This window comes from Coenobita brevimanus, chromosome 107, assembly GCF_032717465.1.
Source record: "Coenobita brevimanus isolate Jiangsu-jjx chromosome 107, ASM3271746v2, whole genome shotgun sequence".
NCBI classification, from domain to species: Eukaryota; Metazoa; Arthropoda; class Malacostraca; order Decapoda; family Coenobitidae; genus Coenobita; species Coenobita brevimanus.
This window is the reverse complement of record NC_137060.1, coordinates 5,519,865-5,541,181: the sequence shown is the minus strand read 5'-3', so window position 1 is coordinate 5,541,181 and position 21,317 is coordinate 5,519,865. Positions and strand designations below refer to the sequence as shown.

General features: G+C 41.7%; 1 protein-coding gene across 1 annotated transcript in view; it reads left to right on the top strand.

The window, feature by feature from the left end:
- Nucleotides 1–18,237, top strand: part of Dip-B (Dipeptidase B) — a 103,393-nt gene extending 85,156 nt beyond the window's left edge. Inside the window, exons 10-11 of the mRNA XM_080285536.1 lie at nt 8,238–8,390; nt 15,958–18,237. Of these exons, the coding sequence (XP_080141662.1) occupies nt 8,238–8,390; nt 15,958–16,092 (288 nt within the window). The 3' untranslated portion in view covers nt 16,093–18,237. The remainder of the gene's footprint in view (nt 1–8,237; nt 8,391–15,957) is intronic.
- Nucleotides 18,238–21,317: the final 3,080 nt, after the last annotated feature.

Sequence of the window (21,317 nt, the reverse complement as noted above, 5' to 3'; positions counted from 1 at the left end):
TAGCAGATGACTCTGCGATACAGAACAAAACAAAACTTTCGTCTCATAGCAGCAAGGACAAACTTCACTAGGGAAGAAACATTTATCTAAATGATTTTATATTTGAATTTAATGGTTCCTTTGTAACATGATAATTTTGCTTAGTAAAATAAACACATTTTCTTCAACTATTCTTGTTTAGTAACACATTTTAATCAACTTTTCTTTCCAATACACTTTCATCTGTACCTTAGCGAATGCAATAGTCGCTTGTACGGTATAGTAATGCATTCTTCAGAACGCAGTAAGTTGTACTTAGAAGCCCATGCATGAGGAGAGGAATGGCAAAGGTGAAGAATTCCGTGGCAAGAGGGGGGCGGGGGGAGCAGTACATGTCAGAGAGCCACAGCAGCACTAGAAGGCCAGCCTGGTTATGGAGGGAAACCCATTGCAACATTGTCATTTAATAATAATAATAACAGGAGTGAGAGAGAGAATGACAGGTTTTGGGATGAGCTGGGTGAAGTAGTAAGAGAAATGCCCAGGAGCTATAAAGTGATTGTAATGGGGGATATGAATGGAGGAGTAGGCACTGGTCATGAGGATGACATAATGGGTTGTTATGGAGTACCAGGAGAAAATGATAATGGGAAGAGACTAAAGGATATGTGTCAGGAGAGGAGGTTGTGCATTTGTAACTCATATTTCAAACACAGAGATGCACATAAATATACATGATATAGAGGGAATGGGGATCGTGTTGAAAGAAGCCTGATTGATTATGTGCTCATAGAGAGGTTGATGATGGGAATGGTTGCTTATAAGAGGGCCGTGAGAGGACGATGTGGAGGTCTGTTAGATCATATGATTGTGGTATGCAAGATCAAGCTGAGAGGAGTGAGGTGGATCAGGAGAGAGAGGAGCAGTCAGGGAGAAAGACAAAGTTGAGAAGCTGAGGATTAAAGAAATGGCAGATGATTACAGGACCAAAGTAGAGGAGGTGTTAGAATTACTGAATTGGGATGAAATAGATCTGGACAGCCTGTGGAATGCATACAGGGATTGCGTAGTAAGGAATGCTAAAGCGGTGTGTGGTGTGGCAAGAGTAACAACGAAGAAGAAAGGTACGGCATGGTGGGATGAGAAGGTAAAGAGAACAGTGGAGGTAAAGAGGGAGAAGTTGGCTAAAGTGGTTACAGGATAAGGGGTCAGTTGAATTAAGAACAGAGTATACTGAGAGCAAGTAGCATGTAAAGAGACTTGTGAAGAGGAAAAGGAAGAGGGTAAATGATGATCTAGGAAGAAAAATGAATGCGAACTACTCTGAAAATAGAAAGTTATGCTGGAAAGTGGTGCGGAAATGTAGAAGTGAAAGCAGAAAGAAATGTGATGGTGTGAAGGATGTAGGTGGTAGATTATTAACCCATGGAGATGAAGTAAGGACCAGATGGAAAGAATATTTTGAAAGCCTGATGAATGAGAATAGAGAGAGCAGAGCAGCTGTAAACATGATTGGTTTTGGGGGTGTGCAGAGAAGGAGTGGAGTACCAGGAAACATGACACTCACACAGGTGAAGAGTGCTGTGAAGTGGCTGAAAAATGGGAAAGCAGCTGGGGTTGATGAGGTGTATGCAGAGATTCTTAAGTGTACAGTAATGGAGAGAGTGGAATGAAGTGCTTGTTGGAGATATGTAAGAAGGCATGGAGGAGTGAAACTGTGCCTGCAGAGTGGAAGAAGGCTGTGATTGTACCCCTGTACAAAAATAAAGGTGAGCGAAGTGAGTGCAAGAATTATCATGGCATAAGTTTATTGAGTGTGGTAGGGAAGGTATATGGAAGACTTATTATAGAGAAAGTAAGAGAGATATCAGAAGTCCTAGTGAGTGATGAACAGGGTGGCTTTAGGAGTGGCAGGGGATGTGTGGACCAAATATTTGCAGTGAGACAGATAGTAGAGAAGGCTTGTGAGAAGGACCATAAGGTGTTTATGGCATTCATGGATCTGGAAAAAGCATATGACAAAGTGGACAGAGAAGGATTGTGGAAAGTTTTGTGCATGTACGATGTAGAGGGTAAGCTGCTAGATGCCCTCAAGAGTTTTTATGATGGTAGTGAAGCATGCGTAAAGGTTAATGGGCATCAAAGTGAATGGTTCACGATTGGTGTGGGTGTGTGACAAGGTTGTGTGATGTCCCCATGGTTGTCCAGTATATATATGAATGGGGTGATGAGAGAAGTAAATACACAAGTAATGGAGAGAGGGATGGCATTGGTAATGAATGGTGATGGATGGAATATCTCAAATTTGTTGTATGCTGATGATGCAGTACTGCTTGCAAGTACCGGACAAGAACTTGGTAGGCTTGTGCAGAGTTTTGCTGATGTCTGTAAGTGCCTTGAGAGTAAATGTAGAAGAGAGTAAAGTGATGGTTATTGAGATAGAAGGTGACTCCCAGTGCGATGTTACAGTGAATGGAGAGAGACTGGAATTGGTGAGAGAGTTCAAATATCTGGGTACAGTGATAGAAAAGCGAGGAAAATGTGCAAAAGAAGTTGAAAATAGAGTGACACAAGGAAGAAAAGGAGCTGGTACTATGAAGGCCTTGATAAGAATCAGAGGCTTGAGTGTTGCAGCTGCACGAGACTTACATGAAGGAGTGTTAGTGCCAGCTTTAACACATGGATGTGAGACTATGGTGTGGCATGAAAACGAAAAGTCAAGAGTAAGAGCAGTGGAGACTGCTGAGGAATGTATGTGGAGTACAGAGGGTGGATAGGATACAAAATGGTGTGATTCGTGAATGATGCAGAGCGAGGAAGTCGGTGGACATCAGAATCGAAGAGAATGTCCTGAGACGGTGTGGTCATGTGGAGAGAATGGATAACAATAGAGTGGTGAAAAAGGTATATCTGAGCGAATTCGAAGGAGGGAGGAGGCGAGGTAGGCCAAGGAGAAGGTGGGGAGATATGGTGGATGAATGTGTGAGGAAGAGAGGTTTGGAAGTCGGTGAGGCTAGGGAACTGACAGGAGATTGAGCTGACTGAATGAATGTTGTGAGGAGAAGTGCATGGTCAGGGATTTTGGCACCCCTTTTTAACATGGCAACATCTGGATTGACTCTATTGGATATGATTATGAGAAGCTACAGAACATGGTGAATGTTTTTTGGCGTATCCGATAGAGCCAGGATTCGGGGGGCTTGAGTGATGAGTGAATGGAAGCATGGTCCATTGGATTGGGCAAATTTGGGTTGTCTGGACATTGCTACTGCTCACCCTGCCCTAGGGTGGCAGGAAAGGAGGTCCGAATGATGATGATGATGAATAATGTTTTGGAAGAAACATAGAGTGCAATGCTCATTTGTATATGGGCACCATAGTGACGGGGCAGTGAAATGGAGAGTGAGAGAACATCCACCTTCCTGCTGCCAGAAAACCCTGCATTAGAATTCTCCCTCTCCTGCCTTAGCCAATCAAAACTCCTGTACTCCCTACCACTGCATCTCTCTATCAACACCCTGTGAGCTACTAGACCAACCAGCTGTCAACCCTCCCTCACTTTCATATTACAGTACAGTATAACCCCATTCATTTAGGACACTGTATTTCTTTATTTTCTCTTTCTGTGATTATGGCTGGATGTTTGATGACAACACCTGTCTCTTGCAGGATAATACAGTAATGTACTTTTAGCCAGAAGAAAGGGTTCTTCATGCCGGATAGTATCAAAGATTTTATGCTTACTGCTGGGTACCATTTTAATTCAGTCATTGCCTATGCTGGATAATGTCGTATGCTGGGTAGTGCTGAGATGGATAATTGGGAGTTTACTGTATAATTTTCAAAACTGGGAACATAGGATGACGAAACTACCAGCTGAAATTATGAACGCCGAATAGGCTTAATTCGTGATGCATGGGGTTGGTGCAGATGATCTTAAATTGATCTGTATTAATATTTTGCATTCAGACAACTTTATATTACCTTTGTTTATAGAAATATGAATGTAAATTTTTTACATATTGAAATAGTAAGGAAAGAGTATGAGTCTGAGTGAGTAGTTGGCAACTGAGCTAAGAAAAATATTCATTCCGAAAATGAAACGGTACGCTAATGTTTCCATACCATCCTCACCAGCTAGGTAGCAGATGACACTCTGAAAGTCCCTCAGTCATGAGACGAACGTGTTATTGCATACTGTCTTCACCTGAGGTCTACTAACATCGTTCAATCACATTACAGTACTTTATATTAGTCTCTTATATACTGTAGATATATGGATATGATTGTTTCATTTAATTCAGATATTGAGAGCATGAACATCTATGAACTGAGCTAAGAACAAGGTTGGTCGTGGAAATTAAACTGAATGCTAACGTAGATCAACTTCAGTGATTTTCTTTTACTTATTATAGCGGAGCGTCTTTTCCTCACTGTAGTGAGTAAATACTGTGTGTGTGTGTGTGTGTGTATATATATATATATATATATATTTTGATGTAGTGCTGCCTACTTCTTCCTTAGCCTTTATCATTCTTTTTCTGTGCCTGCCCTCCTCTCTTCCTATTTCTCCCATCTTTCCTGTCACTACTTAATGCTTTTCTTTCCGTTACAGGTGGCTTTACATTGAGTAACAAGCCAAATGGTTTCCTGTAAGCCATAAAACCATTTACAACGCTGGGTGGTAACCATATAACCAAACCATACGTGCTCCCTACATGTCAAGTGGGGTGGAGGTTTAGTGCCCCTCCCTGTAAAACAAATAACTCAGAGTCAAATGGCCACCCCGTACGGGATTATGGCGTCTGGCAATAGATAGATAGATAGATATTGTGTGGTAGGTGGGGGCGCTCACCATCCACTCACTCGATGTAGTGCTGCTCTCGGGTGTCTGCCCTTTCCTCTCCATCCTTCTTTCCTTCCATTCTCCTCTGTCTTTCTTTCCTTCATTCTTTCCACTTCCTTCAGCCTGTGTGTGACTCTACACTGAGTGACAAGCCAAATGGTTTCCTGTGCACCAGGAAACCATTTACTACGCGGGGTGGTAACCATATATCCAAGTTTTGGCGTCTGGTGGTTTAGTGGGTAATTATTGCGCTCCAATCAGATTGAGCCGGTGAACGTTTTTATCTAAGGGGTGTTTGGGGTTGATTGCTCTTGTAATGCCACTTAGGGATGAGTGAGGCTGGTCACTCTCATCTTAAATGTCGGGACCAACTGCCTAGCCCCGGGCTCCTACGCTTCTCATGGGGCAGTGTAGGATTGGATGATGGATGGATGGATATACATATATAAATATATATATATATATATATATATATATATATATATATATATATATATATATATATATAGTAAACCCTTTAAGACCTGGACACCCTAGGTCCTGGACATTTTGAACTTGGGATTTGGGACACCAAAAATGGACACCCCCCCCCCACACACACACCAAAAAAAAAAAAAAGGAAAAAAAAAAAGAAAGAAAGAAAGAAAAAAAAAAAGGTATGTGTTCATCCCTACTCTAAATTTGCCGCGCAGTGACAAACAGCTGTGTTTTGGTGCATAGATCTGGCGACGTCCACTATAGCGTCCCTGCATCCTCTCCGTTTTCTGCTTACCTACCGTCATGACTGCACACTCGTTGCCATGGCTGCCCACATGCTCGCTTTTGTGAATAAACAGTGAATAAACTGCAGTACCTCGCCACTAGACCACATGGGAATGTACAGTGTTGTGCAGTGTTAAGAAATTAGAATTCAGAGTGCAAAGGATTAAGTGCAGAGTGCAACACTGGCATGTTGCAACCGGTGTGGCGCAAGTAAGAACAGAATATGCAGTGTTAAACAATTATAATTCACAGTGCAAAGGATTAAGTGCAGCGCAACACTGGATTACTGTACGTGCTTCAAGTGCACTTCAACACTCGTGACGGCCACGGACGTGTGGTAAGTACCCAGTACACTGCTAAATATTTTCCTTACACACCTCTAATTTCTCATTCTCTAGTTCCTTTTCATTTATTTTATGGTGTTTATCCCTTATTTATGTGACTAAGGTCTTAAATAGGTGCTGTGCACGTCCAGTAAGGAGTTACTTAATTGGCTTTCAAAGGTAGGTTGGGTTGGGGCCTATAAGTACCTGTCCAGGAGCATTTTTCCCAAGTCTTGGACAAGACCAAATCATGGACGTTGCTTGGGCTCTGTTACGTTGGATCATGGAGGGATTACTGTATATATATCATCATCATCATCATCAGCCGTTTGACTATCCACTGCAGGACCGACCTATCCCGACTGAAGTCGGGACGATACAGCCAATGTATCTCTACCAAGTGGCTTAGGCTGTCTAGTAGAGATTGTATGTAGGGTGAGAAGTGCTTGTTAGTGTAGTTGTAGTGTTGGAGTGGCTTTGGATGTGTGTGTAGTCTGTGAACCAAGTGTAATTGGCCCGCGCAAGCCAACTGGGTGCAAGCATACTTTACAGTAAGTGACACTGGTTCAACCACAGCACCCCTGTTGTCCGCCAATGCAGTACGTGGCCGGGTGAACACTCCCAAAGTTTATTACCCTGGCGGGGCACGAACCCTGGTCCACCCGTGTACGAAACGCACACTCTACCACTGTACCACAGAGGCTCCAATATATATATATATATATATATATATATATATATATATATATATATATATATATATATCCATCCATCCATCATCCAGTCCTACATTGCCCCATGAGGAGTGTAGGAGCCCGGGTCTAGGCAGTTGGTCCCGACATTTAAGATGAGAGTGACCAGCCTCACTCATCCCTGAGTGGCATTACATGAGCAATCAACCCCAATCACCCCTTAGATATAAACCTTCACCGGCTCAATCTGATTGGAGTGCAATAATTACCCACTAAACCACCAGGCGCCAAAATTTGGTGATATGGTTACCACCCAGCGTAGTAAATGGTTTCCTGGTGTTCAGGAAACCATTTGGCTTGTCACTCAGTGTAGAGTCACCCACAAGCAGAAGGAAGAGGAAAGAATGAAGGAAAGAAAGACAGAAGAGGGAGTGTAAAGTCACCCGTAGGCAGAAGAACAAGGAAAGAATGAAGGAAAGAAAGACAGAAGAGGATGGAGAGGAAAGGACAGACACCCAACAGCAGCACTACATCAAGTGAGTGGATGGTGGGTGCCCCCATCCACCACTAAAGGTATATATATATATATATATGTATGTATATATATATATACTGTATATATATATATATATATATATATATATATATATATATATATGTATGTATATAAATTTTGCTATTATTATTATTACTCTATTGTTAGAAAATTAATTCTGTATATTATTTTGGTTCCCCCAGCTGGGCCCGAAGAAACATGTAGCATTCCTCCCCCCCCCCCTCCAATGCCTAGATTCTGCTCAATACCACAGCAACTCCTTCGTAAGGTGTATTATCTGGAGATGGCAAGAATTTATTGAAAAATGTGTTGCCTCTATTCAAGGGGTTAAGGATTTTATTCTGATGACAGGTGCTGAAGAGCCTACATGTGGTGGTGCTGTGTACCCTGAGGAGAGCAGAGGACCTATGGAGTTCACCCAGGAGCCAAACCTCCTTACATTTCCCTGCAGTCCACTGTGGGAAAGGACCCTGATGTGACCCTGATAAGGTGCTGTATACTGGAAGGGGACACCAAATCTTTACATCGTGTATATTCTATACTGTACTTGTAGGATGGCCCCACAGAAACAGTTACAGTACTTTCCGTGGTTGATGGCTCTGCTTGGCTGGACAGACTTGGGTTAAATAATAATGATAACAACTCTGATAACTTGTTAACTTCAGACAATTTTTATTCAGCTTTTGGGGAGACTGCTTGTAGTGAGGGGATAAATGAAAGTTAAATCAAACCTCATTGGTAAAAAAAAAAAAAAAAATCTTACCAGGTGTAAATAAGATTTCCTGGAGATTGTAAGAATAAAATAAATAATACAGGTTGGTCCAGGTATAATGCTCCTCTTCTTCTCTGACAGACACATTCTTGTGTGCTGCAGGGATGAATGATTCACTGTTATCAGTGTTTGTCTTCCATTATTAATTTTCTACTCTCACTGACATACCCATACCCACATCAGCAGACTGAGCCATCCCTGCAATACGTAAGCTATCCCCAGGTGAGTTTCTGTTCCAGTGTTGTTTATGGATCACCCTATATGTCACCAAGAGTCATGTAGTTAACTGATAATAACCTTACTGCAGATTTCGTCCATCCGGCGTGAAGACTATGAGTTCCATGCTGGTAAGAGTGAATATGAGGATGTGCGTCAGTGCAACAATGCCCCATCCTCCCGCACACCTCGCGGACACCAGACACCATCGGCTTTCCTCATTCTTGCCTCAGGGCTTGATAAGGTATTTGGGGTTAGACTAGATAAAACTGGTTTGAGTTAGGGGCTGGGTAGGTTAGATTGGATTAGATTATACTACTATAGGTTAGGTTGTTAGTTTGGTTTGGTTAGTTGGATTAGGTAAGGTTAGTTTTGGCTAGGCTAGGCCAAACTAGAGTAGACCTAGGCACGTCTAGACTATGTTAGGCTAGGCTAGACTAGACTTAGGCTAGGCTAGACTAGGCCAGACTATATTAGACTAGACTAGACTAGGCTAGGCTAGGTTAGGCTAGGCTAGGCTAGACAAGGTTAGGTTAGGACAGGCTTGGCTAGACAAGGTTAGATTAGACTAGGCTAGGCTAGGCTAGGGTAGACTAGACTTGACTAGACTAGGCTTGGTTTGGTTAGTTAGATTAGGTTAGTCTGCTTTGCTTTGGTTAGTTAAAGTAAGTTTAGTTTAGTTTGGTTGGGTTGGGTTAGGTTAGGTTAGGTATTTTGTGCGCCTTATAAACTTTTAAGTATGTTCTATGAAATACAGTGGCATTGTCATTAATCCATATGCAGACGAATAACACTCAGGTTCATTGTACTCACTCAGTTGAGTACATGAGCTGACATTAGCTGAAATGACAAGAGTTGTCTTGATCATGAGAGAGGTCTTTATGTGACAGGTAGATAGTGACACATAAAGTATATCTTGCCAACTTGGTGGTGACAAGAGACTATATGGTGGCACTGCAGTGGCAAGAATATCCTTATAAACAGTGTTGATATGTGAAAGCAGTGATAAGAAACAGGGAAGTGAGCATGGAAGTAAAAAAGTTACTACATGACAGTATTGTGATACAAACTCTAACGTACGGAAGTGAAGCTTGGACATTGTTGGAAGGACACAAGTCAAGAGTGAAAGCAGTGGAAATGAGTTATTTAAGAGGAGCCTGTGGAGTCACGTGGAGAGACAGGCTGACGAATGAGGATATAAAGGAGCGTTGTGGTGTGGATGTGGATGTGATAGGAAGCGTTATGAGGAACACACTGAGGTGGTTTGGCCATGTGGAGAGGATGGAGGGTGAAAGACTGACGAAGAGAGTGTATGTGAGTGAGGTGGAGGGGGGAAGAGGGAGGGGGAGACCGAGGATGAGATGGAGGGATGGGGTGGAGAGGTATATGAGAGAGGGGGGTGTGAGTTGGGGGCAGGGTAGTGAAATGGCGGGGGACAGGGCGACTTGGAGGCGATTTGTTTGTGGCCACCCCAAACGGGATTGAGGCGTCTGGCAATAGATAGATAGATAGATACGTGACTGTAGGGTGGTCATAGGAGGAATGAATGAAAATTAAACCAGCCAGCCTTTTTTTTGAGGAAGATTCCAGATTTTTTTTTTCTCAGGCATTTCTGATGGGAATCAAGCTTTTATCATTTTATGTTGTTAAGTGATGGGAGATAAATTGATGAAGTGGTTTAAATACCTTGGCACCTTGTTTAAAAAAAAAAAAAAAAAAAAAAAGAGGTACAGTAATCACTTGTGTATCCGAACCTGCCTTATATAAACGTCAACATTTTCCGAACCTCCATGTTGACTAATTAACAAAATTAATAAATGTTGACAAATCCATCCATCCATCATCCAGTCCTACTTCGCCCCATGAGGAGCGTAGGAGCCCAGGGCTAGGCAAGATGGTCCTTACATTTAAAATGAGAGTGAATGATAACAAATACATGAAGAAATTTTAATTTTGCATACATGGCAAAGTTCGCATGGTGACCAGTAGGTGGCAGAGCGAATCGAAACAGTAACAAACACCCGTGTCACGTTGCCACCATACACATGCCTTGTGTGTTCTCCTCTTTTAATCAGAGCTCAATTAATTGTGCATCATGCCTCCCACCAAATTCAAATGCCCAAGAAAATGATGATAATGGCAAACCTGCCACCCGTATGCATAAGGCTGGGAAAGTCAAGTAAGCCTTTTTGATTACTGTGAACACCCAAATGCAATTCCACCCTTCCAAAAGGCCTCAAGCTCCTTCCAAGAACTTCCTAACTTGTTCATCAGAAATCAGACCAAATGGGCATTCCTTCATCAAACTGACCACTCCTGTAACATTGCCTGTACTATCGCCCACACCATCATGCAGCCAACCATCCACCTCAACAGCACCTCATCCAACCACAATACTCATGAGTGACTGTAGCGCCAGTCAAGCAGGGTGGTATTCCCAAGATGAGTAGATAGCTGATGACAGGGAGAGCTGGAGCTCATGTTTCATCAGCCGTTTGAACTACCTTCTGACATCCCTCTTCGCCGAACCTTTTCATTGTTTCAGTTACATAGAGAGTAGGCCAACATGCTCTCAAATACAGGTTCCTCTAACTGTCTACACCAAACTACATGCATATTACATACTTCACTTCCTCTTCAAAATTTTCCCCCCAAAACATGGTTTCTACTAACCAAGCCTTGGAGTCTTCAGGTGGAGGAACTATAAATGTCCCCACCATCTGACCCTCTCCCAGTGACGACCCAGCGACATGCCTGGAACCACTGTCTGACTCATTTTTTCTTCATTTCTGCAACATTCATGGCCTTTCCTCAAACTTACTCTGTGTTAAGCACCATCCCTCCTCCTCTAAAGCTCACCTGTTCCTAACTGAGACTCAGCTATCTGAGGCAACTGATAGCAAACCCTCTTCTGTGTTCTACTTGCTCTCGTGTACCTGAACCTGAATCTTTTGAATTCTCAACTCTCTGCACTTTGGCTTTCCTGTCATTCTCTGACTAAATCTGTCTGTGCTGTATACTTATCCCCTAATTCAACAGACTATGAAAAATTCTTTGACTGTCTTACTCTAAGATGGAACACATCCTATCCACTTCTCCATTCTCTGAAATCTCCATTTTAGGAGATTTCAATGTTCACCACCATCTTTGGCTCTCCTTTCCTTTCACTGATCCACCTGGTGAACAAGCTACATCTTTTTAATTCTTAATGACCTAGAGCAGCTTGTACCTGTATCCCTGATCACCTTGGAGAGAGTTCCAACATATTTGGCCTCTACTTTACAACTAATCCTTCTGCTGATGCTGCTAATCTTTCCTTTCCGTTGGGCTACGATCACAACCTTATCACCTTAACCTATCCTATTGTTCCAGTAAGGCTTGTGGACCTCCAAAGAAACGTTGGTTGTGGCACTTTGGAGCTGCTGATTAGGAGGCCCTTAGGCAGTACTTGTTTGATTTTCCCTGGAATGAGTATTGCATCCATGGCCAAGAGCCGTCCAAGTGTGCCATGTGCATGGCAGCATATTCCTTTCTCATATCCTCGACTAGTGCAGAAAAAAACTTGTTTTAATCATGCTTGTTCTACTGCTGTCCACAACAAGGAGAAGGCCTACCAAAGGTACTGGAGCCAACCCACTCCTGAGTCTCACCTCTTTCATACTTCTGTCTGAAATTGTGCTAAGCCTGTTCTTTGCTCTGCTAAAAATAATTTTGTTTATACTAACATCCTTTATTTCAAATGTTTTCAAGTCTGTTCTTAACAAAAAAAATTTAAAGCTTTCCTGTCACAACCATCTTTCTGATTGTTAGTATGGGTTCCACCAGGGACTCTCCATTCGCGATCTTCTCACATACCTTTCAGACCCCTGGTCATCCTCCTTTTGGGACTCTGGCAAAAGCTTTAGCACTTGGCATCTTTAAGGCTTTTGATTGAGTCTGGCATAAATTTTTAATTTCCAAACTGCCGTCTTATGTTTTCTATCCTTCTGTCTGTGCCTTCATCTCTAGCTTCCTTTCTGATCATTCTATAGCTGCTGTTGTAGACTGCCACTGTTCATCTCCTAGAGCTATCAGTAGCAGTGTTCCTCAGGGCTCTGTCCTATCACCAGCTCTCTTCCTCATATGCATTAATGAACTTCTTAGATGTACTTCTAACCCTATCCACTCATACATTGATGGCTCTACCCTTCACCTTGCCATTTGCTTCCTGCAGCGTCCATCTCAGCAGTTACGTAAATAGTAAAGGGAGAGGCTATGGCACATCTAATGTCTGACTTGGCTCATATCTCTGACCAGTGTAATAATAATCTTACTGTTTTTAATGCATCAAAAATGAAGTTCTTACATCTATCAACCTGACAAAATCTTTCACAGGAGTACCTTCTAATCGTTAACAATATTAAGCTCAATCCTGCATCATCTTGAAACATGCTTGGGGTGTCATTTTCTTGGGATTTATCTTGGAAAGAACATTTTACCTCTCTTGTGATATGTAACAGTGAATGGAGAGAGACTGGAATTGGTGAGAGAGTTCAAATACCTGGGTACTGTGATAGAAAAGAGAGGAAAATGTGCAAAAGAAGTTGAAAGTAGAGTGACACAAGGAAGAAAAGTAGCTGATACTATGAAGGCCTTGATAAGAATCAGAGGCTTGAGTGTTGCAACTGCACGAGGCGTACATGAAGGAGTGTTAGTGCCAACTTTAACATATGGATGTGAGACTATGGTGTGGCATGAAAATGAAAAGTCAAGAGTAAGAGCAGTGCAGATAGGACTGCTGAGGAATGTATGTGGAGTACAGAGGGTGGACAGGATACGAAATAATGTGATTCATGAAAGATGCGGGGTGAGGAAGTCGGTGGACACCAGAATTGAAGAGTGTGTACTGAGATGGTATGGTCATGTGGAGAGAATGGATAACAATAGAGTGGCGAAGAAGGTATAGCTGAGCGAATTCGAAGGAGGGAGGAGGCGAGGTAGGCCAAGGAGAAGGTGGGGAGATATGGTGGATGAACGTGTGAGGAAGAGAGGTTTGGAAGTCGGTGAGGCTAGGGAACTGACAAGAGATCGAGCTGGCTGGATGAATTTGGTGAGGAGAAGTGCATGATCAGGGATCTTGGGCACCCCTTTTTAACGTGGCAACGTCTGGATTGACTCTGTCGGATACGATTATGTGAAGCTTCAGAACGTGGTGAATGTTTTTGGCTTATCTGATAGAGCCAGGAATCCGGGGAATTGAATAATGAGTGAATGGAAGCTTGGCCCATTGGATTGGGCAATTTTGGGCTGTCTGGACATTGTTACTCCTCACCCTACCCTTGGGTGGGAAAGGAGGTCCGGATGGTGATGGTGATGATGTGATATGCTTCCAAGAGATTCAGTGTGCTAAGTCAACTCCGTGCTTTCTTTACCCCTGCACAGTTGTTGACTCTATACACAGGTTTTAGTTGCCCCTGTGTGGAGTACAACTCTCATGTGTGGGGAGGCTCCACACATACAGCTCGTCTCAACAGGGTGGAGTCATAGGTTTTTTGTCTCACTAACCCTCCTTCTCTTACTGGCTCCCTTCAACCTGTTTCTTCACCGCACTGTTGCATCTTTATCTCTTTTTTTATCACTGCTTCAGTGGTCACTGCTCCTCTGAACTGTGTGTTTGCATCTATCCACCAGTACGGCAGGCACATAGCACCTTTCTAGCAACAAAATCTCATTCTTTTTCTGTCCAGCTGTCTAATGCAAGAGTTAACCATTACTCCCAGTCCTTCATGTATGCAACAGGTCAGCTCTGGAACTGTCTCCCTCTTTTTGTGATCTCCAGTCTTTCAAACGCTGTGTGTCCAGGCATAGAAATGAACGGATCTTGAATTTGGCTCTCCGTTATCTTTTTGTTTTTGTTTTTTCTTGGAGGGAACAATTTGCATGTTCCTGGCCTTTCGTTCCTTCTTATTTGTATCGATGAAAAAAAAAAATTGTATGGCTAAAATAGTGTATTTGTCATTATCCAAATTATTTTTGTATAATCCGACCCTCCTTTGGCCCAGTTAGTTTGGATATGTGAGTGATTACTGTAAATGTACAAAGGAAGTGGAAAATACAGTGATTCAAGGATGAAAAGTGGCTAGTGCTGTGAATACCTTGATAAGAAACAAGAGTTCTGAGTGTGAAGACTGAAAGAGGAATGCATTAAGGTATTTTGGTGCCCATATTAACTTGTGGTTGTGACTTTGATTTAGCTTAGGTGTGTAAAATTCAGAGTGAGAGTGTAGATGTGATTGTCAAGGAGTGTGTATTGTGTGCATAGAGTGGGTAGGATAATAAACTGTAATTCTGGGAGATGTGGAGTATGGAAGTCTTTTTAATAGTGTAGATGAGTGTGTGCTTAGATGGTAGATAGGGTCTTGGAGAGAATGGGTGTAAGTTTGTAACTAGGGTGGTGGCTGTTGTGTGGCTCCAGGTTCATCAGAAAAGTGAACCCAGTGGACTGCAGGCTGAAGTCTTCCTTCTTTTGGAGCCAACCACCCTCCTTTCAGGGGATAGGGAGTTGAGGGATGCTTGTATACCTAGGCAGTGGAGTCACCTGGTTATATTGGTACCACCACATAAAAACATCCCTTTCCAGTACCCATATCAGGTGGAGAAACTGGTACAGCATAATTATGAGTGAGACTGAAAGTAGAAGGAGGCACGATAGGCCAGAAAGAAGCCAGAAAGGATATGACAGATGAATGTGTGAGTAAGCAAGGTATGGAAACACACAAGCTAAGGGAATCAATAGTGGTGTGTTGGTTAGATGAAATATGTAGAGGAGTACATTCCAAGGGTTTGCCACCCCTTTTTTAACTTGCTAGTCAATTGATTGACTGGCTGTTGAATATGAAGTGCATCTGTATCCATTCATCCATCATCCAATCCTATGTAACCCCATGAGGAGCGTAGGAACCTGGGTCTAGGCAAGTTGGTCTTGACATTTAAGATGAGAGTGACCAGCCTAACTCATCCCTGAGTGGCATTATGTGAGTAGTAAACCCCAACCATCCCTTGGATATAAACCTACACAGGCTCAATCCAATTGGAGCACCATAATTACCGACTGAACCACCAGGCGCCATGATTTGATTATATGGTTACCATTCAGTGTAGTAAATGGTTCCCTGGTGTACAGGAAACCATTTGGCTTGTCACTCAGTGTAGAGTCACCCATAGGCAGAAGGAAGAGGAAAGAATGAAGGAAAGAAAGACAGAAGAGAAAGTGTAATAAGAAATGTGTTTTTATAGTATTTACTCCATTTTGCAGTGATGCCTTGTGTTTTATGTGCATGGTTTCTAGGAGCTCATGATCCTGTGGCCATGAATTCATGTCATGGGGACTCATGGCTATTTAGGCACTAACTCCTGGGAGGCCATTAAACTGGCAGATTTGAAATAAAACTGTCCATTTGCTGGCCCAAAGGATGTAGTGCATTTTTACAGCTGTCCCACCTGTTTAGGTGCTCACCTTCATGTCCACCCATTCTCTTTCTAGAGGGAAATTGGGGATAAAGGACTGGAGTTTGAGACAGTGGACATGTGGATTGCACATGGAAATCTCGTGTACAAAAGTATTGTTGTGTAGAAAGGTTCACTCAAAGAGTGTGCAAGTCCCTGGCTGATGTTATCACACAGCATTGATGTTATTTTCTTGTCCATGGGAGCAATCAAGAGCTAAGGGAGCTGAATCTAGGAATGGCATGGATACATAATTTATCATCCTATAATACAGGTATAGTGAATGATTTTTTTTTTTTTTTCTAAAATTTACCATTTATCCATAGCATGGAAAGGACAGCAGCCAGCCACTCAAGTACTCCCACCTGGACATAGCTGGTTCTGCTGGCCCCTTCCCCGGCATACCGTCAGGCTCTCCAGTGCTTGCCCTTGCTAAGGCATTCATTCCAGCGGCCTTCTGATATGCTTGCACTCATCATTTAGTTTGTTTTTTAGTCATGGTTTTGTATTATCTTTACATTCGTCATGTGCTTGCACTCATCATTTTGCTTGTTTTTTAGTCATGGCTTTGTGTTATCTTTACATTTGTCACATCTCCATAGATTGCAAGAGGACAGGGATAAGCTTTTATTCTGCATATGCAGTACCATTTTGAAGTTAAGGATCATATTCTTGGCAGTGAAGGACGCCTCGACCACCTCATCCTTACTAGTTTATTTTGTATATACCTCTTTAATATCTCTTCCACATAATAATTCCATTTTATGTTTATATTGGAAATACATATAGAACAAGTAAATATTAGTGTAATATGCAAATAATTTACAGAAGAAGAGGTTCTGGAAAACCTCATAAGCTAATAAGAATTTGGTCCTACGAGTTGTTTGTTTTTCATTTAAATTGTTAGTGGTGTGGAATGGTATTTGTAGTAGCCAAATGAATTTGTATCTTCTTGATTGTGTGGCTTTAGAGTTGGGATGGGAAAAGTCAGAGAAGAGTGTAGATCAGTGTAGTGGGAAGAGCAGAGGTACACTGTTTTAATGTGATCAAAAGTTTGCTAACACTTTCTTGCTGGTTGTGGCAGTGAAAAATATTATACAAAGTATTGCTATGTTACAGCAGTATGGAGCACAGAGTGGAAGAGTATAAGAAGAAAGGATACTTTCTGATGTTCAGTGAAAAAATATGAAAGACAACAGCAGTAAGGAGCACAGAGTGGAAGATTATAAGAAGAAAGGATACTTTCTCATGTTCAGGCAGGAATAAAAAATATGAAAGACAGGCAGTGGTGTAACCATGGTATGGCCTGGGCCCCCTTAATGGCCCCTCCACTTAAAATGTTAAATTATTTAATGTGTACACACTGTGCAGTGGTGAGCCTCCCAAAAAAAGACTTGGCTCCTCCTTGGCCTACCCCCCCCCCCCTCCCAATTTGTTGAGGCCTGGCTATGCTCCTGAAGGCAGGACAAAATGCTGGCAGAGGATTGTCAGTGAACTTTTGTTCTTGATAATACGACCAGTGTAGTTTTTTGAAACAGCAGCAGCATGCCAGGGTTTTATCTGAGGTTGTATTAGGTGCCAGTTGTATTTTAAGGCTTTCTTAAGATATCATTTTAAAGATCATATAAGGCAGTCATATTGTGTCTTAAAGGTAATCTTGACAACATACTGAATATTTTTACTATGTAGTTTTAATTGTTATGGTTTTCCTTCAGTCAGCCTGGTGGTACATCCTGCAAGACTGTAATAAGGTTGATCCAACAGAAAGATCTCCCACCAATATTATTCTGGGTTGACAGTGAAACCAGTCAGTGAGAAATTTTTTGTGTTTATAGTCAGAATGTGTGTCCAGCCAGCCATAGCGTATACCTTGATGAAAGCTTCAGAGAACTGAGATTCAGGTTATTAAAGTTTTACTGCAAATTTATTTTTTATGTTATAATCACCTTGCATCCATTTTTCTTCCTGTCATAGTTAAGCTGTAACAGGTTAAACAAAATATGCCATTTAGTGGTACAAGGGAGACACTGAATACTGTAATCTCTGCAGTGTGTTGCGGAGGCACCAACGGTATATTACTCAGGGAGGCTTGAGCTATTGTTTCATTAAGTTTTAATGCAAACCACTGTTGTCATCAGTAGTATAGATATAAATGTATTTCAGAAGCTGCATACAGTGTCCCAACCTACACTGGGATGTCGTCCTAAGAAGTTACCTGCCATACATCAAATTTTAGGCCTGTAATTGTTATAGTGGATTCCATTGTCAGATCTAGTGATATAATTTTGGGGGCAGTAAAAATACATGCTGAAAAAACTGTATTTATTTGAAATTTCTAGAATATTTTAAAGCATGATCATTATCACCTTTTCCTTTGTGTGGATTTGATATAATTTTATTTCTAATTCTGTACTCTGAGTACCAGTTAATTTCATTTTCCTAAAGTGTAATACATGCAAAGACTTTAGTTCTGTACACTGGTATAAGCAAGTCATTAGATAATGGCTAAATAATATTTTTCATTGCTAGTTTCATGGATAGTGAAAGGCAGTTTGTCCCATACTGTACTCTTCAGTTAGACTAGTATAATACTCTGTTCAAAAGGTTGTATACTGTTCAGTTGTACCATGATAAAAGTGTCTACTGTGCAGTCCAAGTTACTGTACTTAAAATATTCTACCCAATAACACTTCAACTGTTGGTACTGTATTTTTTCTTTTGCCATTTTCACTATGTCATACCATGTTGTTGATGTAGCCTGGGGCTCAGCTGGAAATGAACCTGATGGACTAAAGAAATGAGGCCACTTCAGCTGGGTGCTCCCAGATATTGTATGTTGAGAGTATGTTGAAGGTTGGTTTTGTCATCAAATCAGGTTATGATTTGAGGGGACCATCATCATCATCATCCCAACCTTTTTCCCAACTAAAGATAGGGTGAGCTAGGACTGAGATGAAAGCCCAGCTGAGGCACAGTGAGCACTGCCTGGTCCACAGCCTCTAAGGTAACCCCCCTTGGCTAAAAATTGCTTTGGGTCAAGACAGAACTGGCAACAATGGAGAAGTTATCAGTGCCAGTGGATTGCAGCAACTGTAGTCTCACCTGAATAGCAGTGTCAATGGTTTTGCTAGAAGTCTTATGTAGGTTGACCACTGTCCATTTAACCTGGCATGCAAAATCCCACGAGCCAAAAACTCACCTGCATATTGCATTTCTCCTGGTGGAAGAAGGTCCAGGGCCATATCCCCGAGGAGGAGCTGTAGGACCAAAAGTGCCAGAAAGTGAGGTTTATGAGCAAAGTCATCCTCCGGTAATTCAGCATCTTGCTTCGGGATTAACAAAGGAAAAGCTGGGAATGTCAAAAGCATGGGTCCTTCTAAGGACTTAAGAGGTTATCAGGGAAGGGTCAGTTGTTGAGATCGTCTGATGTATTAAAATTAGTTGGCACATACAGTATTGAGTTTACAAGGCTATGGGATAAAAGTTTTGGGGGCCATTGCAACAGATCGCCATAGATCTTGCAAACCTTCACATTACTCCTTGCAGTCTAAGATAAAATATTAATACCTGTATTGCTGGTCCCTGGCATCTGAAGTGTAGTTTGTCGTGTCATGCACACCGAGAACTTGAAAAGACAATGGCCTTCCATATAATTCATCCACAGGGATATCAGTGATACACTTCCATAATGGCTGAGAACTGGATCTATGTTGAGGCAGCATTTTTCTTACTAAAAATCAGCCAAAGAATACCCTCCTGAAGTTTTATCACAAGACAGCCTGTAATTTCAGAGTGTGGGAAATACATCTCTAGGCAATTCCAGTTTTTATGAAGTATGAAATCCTTACATTCTACTCACTCTAAAAGAACAAAACAGCAGTTGACAAAGAGTAGGGTAAAGTTCTATCCATGTACAGGCATCCCCCACTCAACAATGTTCCAGTTACTACTGTTTTTGCAGAATTTTGCAACTTTTACCAGGTATGATACCAAATTTCTGCTTTTGTGATAATCTGCAACCAAAAAAAGGGAAAATAAATGAGCAATATGTGTATGAACCAGCAGCACTGCTGGGAGCGTGAGAGCAGCTCTGCATGGTAAGTCTTTAGGTCACATTACCTGAACTGTCTTATTATGTGTTACAAGTCAAAAGATTGACCCTGGCTGACAGGTGGCATCAAGTGTATAAGTGCGGATATTTATGACTGAAGTGTGCCACGACTCTGGAGGTTTGAATCTGGGTAGATTTTTATTGGTTTCTCCTATCTTTTTTTTTTTTTTTTTTTTCCCCTGCTATCTATACCCACCTCACTCCATCCTTAGATGGGAAAAGAAGTCTGGATGATGATGATGATGATATAGCTAATATTAATCCATAGCAGTTTATTGTGGCAGTACATGGTGTTTTAGGTGATCATGAACCTTACTTGGTTCATTTTGGACTTGTGTTGTGTAAAAGTATCCCACACAGGGCCAACCTAGGGTCTTTCAGCAATTGATTCCCACTGAACCCAAGTTATAACATGTTTCCCTAACAATATTTCAGATAACAATATGACTTGGTAATTAATCACTGTTAAAAGGGGGTTGCCTGTATACAGTAATGAAAAAACTTGTAAACTTAGAAGACTTCACACACACACACACACACACACACACACACACACACACACACACACACACACACACATACACCACACACACACACACACACACATACACCACACACACACACACACACACACACACATATCATCATCATCATCATCCAGACTTCTTTTCCCATCTAAGGATGGAGTGAGGTGGGTATAGATAGCAGGGAAAAAAAAAAAAAAAAAAAAAGATAGGAGAAACCAATAAAAATCTACCCAGATTCAAACCTCCAGAGTCGTGGCACACTTCAGTCATAAATATCCGCACACACACGAGCAGCCGGAGAGAGAGGTCGTCCCAGGCATCGCTCCTAACCTTGAGTAGTTTCAGGAATTTTGTCTGTCCTGTCTCCTAGGGTCTTTCTATAAATTTAAAATAATGAAAGTTGGTAGACTACCAAAAATGTAAAGATTTGTTGGCAATAGTATACATGAATGTTTGTGGCTTATTCGGTAACAGCTGTTTAGGTACTTTACCGGTAGGTTAAAGATGGCCGAAAATGTAAACAATGAGGGAATGGAATTTCAAGGATTTGATGCTAATACTAATGTCATGGACCTGGTGAAAACATTAATTATGAGGATTAGTGAACTCGAAAAAAAAGTAGAGAATCTAGTGATAAAGGATGTGTCAGGAAATACGGAAACCGCCATACAGAGTCTAATCCAGTCCAACGAAACAGCCAATGAAGAGATTAAGAATTTGAAGAGGGAGAATGCTGAACTGAGGAGGAAACTTGAAGAGAGTACTAATAAAACGGAGAAGGTGAGTAATGTACTAGAAGAACACAAGGCAAAGTGGGCACACGTAGAAGAAGAACAGAAAGAAGTGGTCAGCTTAAGAGAGATCATCCAGGAAGAAAGGGAAATGAACAAGAAAGAAATGGAAGAAAATGTAGTGAAAATACTGAAGAAAAAAGAGAAAATAGTGAGAGAAACTGTAGAAAGGAACAGATGTGTGGTAGTATTTGGAAACAGGGAAGAGGAAGAAAAGGTTAGGTTCGCAAGACTCGAGAAAGACACGAACATGGTGA